At 46.2% G+C, this 6,000-nt stretch overlaps 1 protein-coding gene across 2 annotated transcripts in view; it reads left to right on the forward strand.

The window, feature by feature from the left end:
• TBC1D22B (TBC1 domain family member 22B) overlaps positions 1–4,395 on the forward strand; it is a 74,476-nt gene extending 70,081 nt beyond the window's left edge. For both annotated transcript variants that reach the window (XM_019986158.2, XM_070777898.1), the window contains one exon: positions 2,390–4,395. In XM_019986158.2, coding sequence (XP_019841717.1) covers positions 2,390–2,518 — 129 coding nt within the window. In that variant the 3' untranslated portion in view covers positions 2,519–4,395. The remainder of the gene's footprint in view (positions 1–2,389) is intronic.
• The last annotated feature ends 1,605 nt before the right edge of the window (positions 4,396–6,000 follow it).

Raw genomic sequence — 6,000 nt, forward strand, 5'->3', positions numbered from 1 at the left:
GGAGAAATATTATGAGAGAAAGCAAAAGTTCTCGAATCCTCAAAGGTAACCAGTGTTAGCAGTTTCACCACCTAGCCTTTTAAAAATTTTACATACATACATGCATATACAAATATATAGTTGTGTTTTCTCTTTTACCTAAGTGGGATCATAACTTTTTCTGTAACTTGCTTGTTTTCGCCCCTAAAAACGTCTTTGATATCTTTTTACCTTGACACATGTAGTCCTGCTTCTTTTTATAGGTGCTGGTTGTATTTCATAAGTTGGACAGTCGTTTTCTCTAAGTTCCCGGTATTGACAGGCACCTCCTCCATGTCCTTTTCCCATTTTTGAAGCAATGGTGCGGTGCTGACCCTTGTGCAGGAGTGCAAATGTTTCCCAAGAAGTACTAAGAAGTTAAGTTGGATCAGTGACCATGTGTACTTTTTTCCCCTTTGTTTTTTTGTTCTGTTTTGTGGGAGAGGGGTATTGTTTGGTTGGGGTTTTTTTTTTTGGCCACACTGTGCAGCTTACAGGATCTTAGTTCCCCAACCAGGGCTGGAACCCAGGCCCTGGAAGTGTAAGCACTGAGTCTAATCACTGAGCTGCCAGGGAAGTCCCTGCATCTCTGGTTTTTGACAGATGTGGCCTGAGTTTGTTAAGATGATATAAACTTGTCTCCTGAAACCAAGGCCAGAGAATAACAGTGGCTTAAAACAAAGTAGTTGTTTGCTTCTCTTCCATGAAGAGGCTGAGTGTAAGAGTCCAGGGCTAACGTGGCCCCAGGGTGGCAAGGACTCAGATTTCTTCTCTCTCGTTCTGCCGTCTTCAACACACAGCTTTATTCTTAGGGTCTAAGATGACTGCTTCAAACTCCTCCATTCATCACCATTTTCTAGGAAGGGGAGGAGTAGTTTAGGGCAGAACCCAGGAGTCACACTGCCCCCCCAGATTGGCCAGAACTTATCATACTGGCCATACACAGCAGTGATGTTCCCGTGTATCTCTGTGCCCAGCTCAACTTCTGTTACTAAAGGAAGAAATGTTGTAAAAGATACGCAAGACCTCTTCACTAAGAACTATGAGACATTGCTAGCGGGCACGCATCGGCCAGTGGCAGGGTTACAGCGTGTTGATGGGCCTCTGGCATCTTGTACATTACCTGTTTGCACCCGCTTTTTTTTTTCCATTTAGTGGTTTTCCTTTTCTTCTTACTGATTTGTAGGTACTTCCTTTTTATTGTAGATGTTAACCTTTTGTCTTTTAAAAGTGTTATCAGTATTTTCCTGTAGTCAGTTTTCTTGTATTTTAACCTTGTTTTTGTGCCTTGATATAATGAGGTTTCAAAACTGTATCAAATCTGTCAGTCTCTTTCTGGGTTTTGTCTTGCCGCTGTTTCTTTTATAATCAGAAAAATAAGATCCAGTTCAGAAAGAGAGTTGGAGAAAGAACACAAAGTGGCAGCAAAGGCAAGGGTAACTAAATTATAGAGATAACCTAAGATTTCACATTCACTCTTTATTCTAATATCCTCTGTAATAGGCCATCTCCGTGGAGCTGATTGAGGGAGCTGGGCTTTGAAAACTCAATAGGATTTAGATAGGTAGAGGAGCAAAAGAGGAGGTGTTCCAAGCAAGAGGAACAACCTAAATTAAACCCTGGAGGCACAGGTAAATGTGGCTCAAGTGGACCCGGCTGGATGAGGCTCAGACCTTGGGAGTAGTGGGAAATAAGCTGGACAGGTAGGTTGAGGACAGTCTTTAGGGAACAGAGCAGAGGATAAATACAGTGATTAACAAGCAAACATTGGGATTAGGAGAAAGACTGTCCAATGCAAAAAGGTTCGTAGCAGTCTTCCCCATGAAGGTTTTTTTTTTTTTCCTTAAAGGAAATAAATGAAGTATCTAATAAAAGGGAACTGTTTTAGTAAATTAGAGTATAGCCACAGGATGGAGTACTAACATTGAGAATAATCATTTTTTGAAGGCTGTGCAGAAAAACACAAAAATTACAGTAAAAAAGGATGATTAAAAAGCATGTAAAATCATAATTATGATTATAGCTATTTAAGAAATGTGCATGTGAAAAAAAGACAGGAATACTTTGAAATTAAGAGAGGTATATTTGGATGAGTGATTATTTTTCTCCTTTAAAGATGCTCATTTATTGTTGTCATTCTCTATTTATAATATTTCTAAAGAGGCAGGTGTTAGTGGATCAGAGACTCAGCAGAGGCTTTTCAAGGCTTCCTGAAGGAGAACTAGGGCCAAGGGCCATGTGCCGCATGGGAGGAGGGAGGCCAGACCCTGGGGATGTGTGACCCAGGAGGGGCTCCATTCCACGGCCTTCGGGTCCCTTGGTCAGTAGTCCCGAGGTGATCAAATGATAAAAGTCCTTTCTTGCATTCCAGGGTCTCCTCATGCTGCTGCAAAACCTACCTACGATACACTGGGGCAACGAAGAGATTGGGCTGCTCCTCGCCGAGGCCTATAGACTCAAGTACATGTTCGCCGACGCCCCCAATCACTACCGCCGATAGGTGCTGTCTCTCCAGGGGGACCCAGACCGCCCCCCATCTCTGATGGCAATCTGATCACTGTGGCCACTGTGCGAGCCGTGGACTCCGGCCAGGAACCACTCCTGCTGTAAAAAGCTCACATCCGCCGCCCAGGTCTTAACTTTCTGGCGTGCCTGTCCACCACTCCATGTCTCTGGACGGGTCTCCTGGACCGCTATCAGTATTCCATGAAACGTGGATGGGCTCAGCTCTGGGAGAGGACAGAAAAGGAGGTACAGGGTTGTCTGCCCCTTTAAGAGAAACCGGAGGGAAGAAGGGGAAGGCTCAGGGTCTCAACTCACATTGCCCTACATGGACTGGCTGTCTCTTGCCTCCCAGCCCCAACTGACACCGTTGCTTTTTTTGTGACAGTTTGATTTGATCATAGGTCAAAAATGCCTTATGTTTTCAAAAGACTCCTGTCCCCTCCCCTCTACCCCCAACTCCTAGCCCTTCCCCTTCTGCCCAAGTCTGAGCCAGTGAGGGGCAACTTCCTAGGAGCTTTATTCTCAGAGGAGGCACTGATGCTTATAACTCTGGGGAGAGACCTACACCCAAGGGCTAGGAATTTTATTTTTCCTTTTCTCACACAGATGTCTGTACGTGTGCCTGCGTCTGTGTGTGTATGTAGGTGTACACACCCATCAGCATTTAGTTACACGTCCGAATGTCCAAATGTGTCTGGACCAGCCCTGTCAAACAGCCAGCTGGGAAGGGCCCCAGTGACCAAGTATACACGCATCCCTTGAGAAGGATCAGGTCAGGGGAGGGAAAAGGGGCTTATCACCTCTCCGAACCCCCCAACTTTTTTCGTGATGACCCACTCCAAGATATTATTATGTGTAAATTGTGTTATTATGTATATGGGTAAAGATGTATAAATATGTCTTCTTTGTAGCAGATATGATTTTTATATTTATAACGTGCATCAACATGTGAAAGCAATCTAGGTCACTAGCACAGATGAAGTTGCCAGGCAGGTGGCGCCTCCAGGTTGGTTCCTAGGCGCGCCTCCTGTGAGGGAAGTGAACGGGCGTCGGCCAGAGTGAGCACAGCCGACAGCTGGAGCTGCTCTGATGAGCATCAGTGTCTCCGAGTTTTTCCTCCCCGCCTCACGCCCCCCAGGCCCAGGCCCCCGTGGCGCATTTGCCCTGTTCCTTCCCCGTCTTCAGCAGTCAGAGCTCCCCTTCCTTCACCGCAGCTGCTCCCCCCGCCCCCAGGGACAGGGCTGCAGAGGCAGAAGCCCCTCTGCAGGTTTCTGGCCCCCTGCCTTTCCCCTGGGATTGGGGGAGGGCTTTGGTTTTCACGTTTTTTACAAGGCAGCATGGTATTCAAGATAAGCTGTGACTGACTGTCAGTGCCAAGGGAGAGGGGTTTCCTGTGTGTTCCTGGGCCCTGGGGCTCTTCCCAGAGAGAGGCATTTGTTGTCCCCTCCACTGTCACCATCACACCCCACGCAGCTCACCAGACGGTTGACCTGTGTTGGATGCCGGGTGTTCAGCAGTGAAGAGGTGGAGGGGGAGGCGGCAGGCAGCCGGCACCCTCTGGGGAAGCCGGGTGCTGTCCCCTGTCGGGGAGGCCCTGAGTCTCCCAGTGGCGCCCACGGCGCCGGCATCTTACATTTCTCACCGGGAGCCGTTTCTCAGGCATTCTTTCCAGCCCTCTCCTGCTCCCCGTCCGTGTGCCTCAATAGCCTCCTTCACAGAGTGAGAGGGCTGTGGTCCTCCCTCGACCGGACTAATTAAAGAAAGACACTTGTGTTCCCAAGTGGTGGTTTTATTTTTTTAGTTTTTATGTTTGTATGGGAAATTGTGGATAAAGTGAAAGAACTGTAAATAAATAGTGTATTTCCTCCTCCACTGCTGATTTTTCTGCCATGGATTTGCGTAACCCCGAACCTAAAGTCTCCTTTTCTCGGGCTCTTCGTGCTGATGCCTGTAAGCATGGGGGACGAGCTTTCTGTAGGGCAGGCACAGGATCGACAGGAGGACGGGAGGCAGCCTCAGAGGATGTTGGTAAACACTTGCGAGCACCTCCTCTGTGCAGATACTGTGGACACAAACAAGTCACGTGATTCGTGATTCTTCATTGCTCATGTGTATAGGGCACCTTGCCGTGTGCAAAGCACTGTGAAAAGCACTTGAGGTTTATTTCATTTATGCAAAAAGGAGTATATAGTCTAATGGAGGTTAGAAAATGGACGGGAAGTTCAGCACTAGATGAAAGCCTGGAGACATCTAGTTCAACACCCTCATTGTTCACAGAGGAAAACCCACCCAGGCCAAGGCCAAGGAGGGGTCATCAAGAGCAAGAACTAGAGGACAGGCCTTCCACAGCCTGGCCCTTCACTTAGGTTTTGGTTTGGGGTTATTTTGTTTGGGTTGGGTTTTTTTGAGGTTTTGGTGGTGGTAGTTAGTTTTTCTCTTGGTAACCTTACTGTGAAATGTCTTAAGAAAGGCAGCTGACTGCATTTTTCTTCTACAAAGAATGGACTGGAATGGTAATTTCTCCACCAAGAACATCTCCCTAGGATTCGTTGGAGAGTGTTTCTTGGTTTCAGTCATTAGGAGCTACATTAGGATCAAATTCAGCTACACGTAACAGAAACCAAAAACAACAGCTGGGTTCACACAGCATGGGGATTTACTTCTCGCTACCACAAGTGTCCAAAAGTAGGCAACTCAGGGCTGGTAAGATGAGTCTGTTTCACAAAGTCTTTAGGAACCTGGACTCCTCCAGGTCTTCTTGGCCAAGGTGGTAGCTAGCACTCCAGCTACTATATCCATTTTCCAAGCAACAAGATGGATTAAAGAAAGGAGACAAGAAAAAGTGCAGGGAAATGTGTGAGCAGTATTTTATATAAGGTTCCTGAAGGCCACTCCATAATATCTCCTCTTGCAACTCACAGGCTAGGACTTAGTCCTGAGGTTGGGGGATTAGTCTATTCCAGGAGACTGTATGCCTGGCTCAGAATCAGGATTCGAAACCACGGAGGAAGGGAAGAACAGATGGCATTATTTACAATAAGAACTTGTGAAAATGGAGACCAGACTTTCTGATAAGCATATGGGTATAGGGGATGGATCTGACTGAAACTCAAGTGATTGTTCATGCTCAGACTTAGAATTTAACTTTTTTCATAAAATGTGGACGGTATTTCTATATGATATTATTTGGACTGAGGTCATTCATTGTTCCTGAGGCTGGTAGAGAAAATAACTGACCTAGACTTGGCTTCATTCAAGAATTCTGTTTTTCATTGATGTAGAAAGTTAAGCGTTTTCTGAAATATGTTTAATCATGGTTAGGAAATTGGTGAAAACTTTTCACTCGAATCTTGGCATTCTCTGACCTGCAGTCTATCTGTTCTTTCTGCGATCAGAACCTCTACCGTTCCACTTAACTAGGCCCTATTTCTGTTTTTATTCATCCATGAGGGGAGGAGAGTGGCACAGATTCCTCAG

Source organism: Bos indicus, chromosome 23, assembly GCF_029378745.1.
Source record: "Bos indicus isolate NIAB-ARS_2022 breed Sahiwal x Tharparkar chromosome 23, NIAB-ARS_B.indTharparkar_mat_pri_1.0, whole genome shotgun sequence".
NCBI lineage: Eukaryota > Metazoa > Chordata > Mammalia > Artiodactyla > Bovidae > Bos > Bos indicus.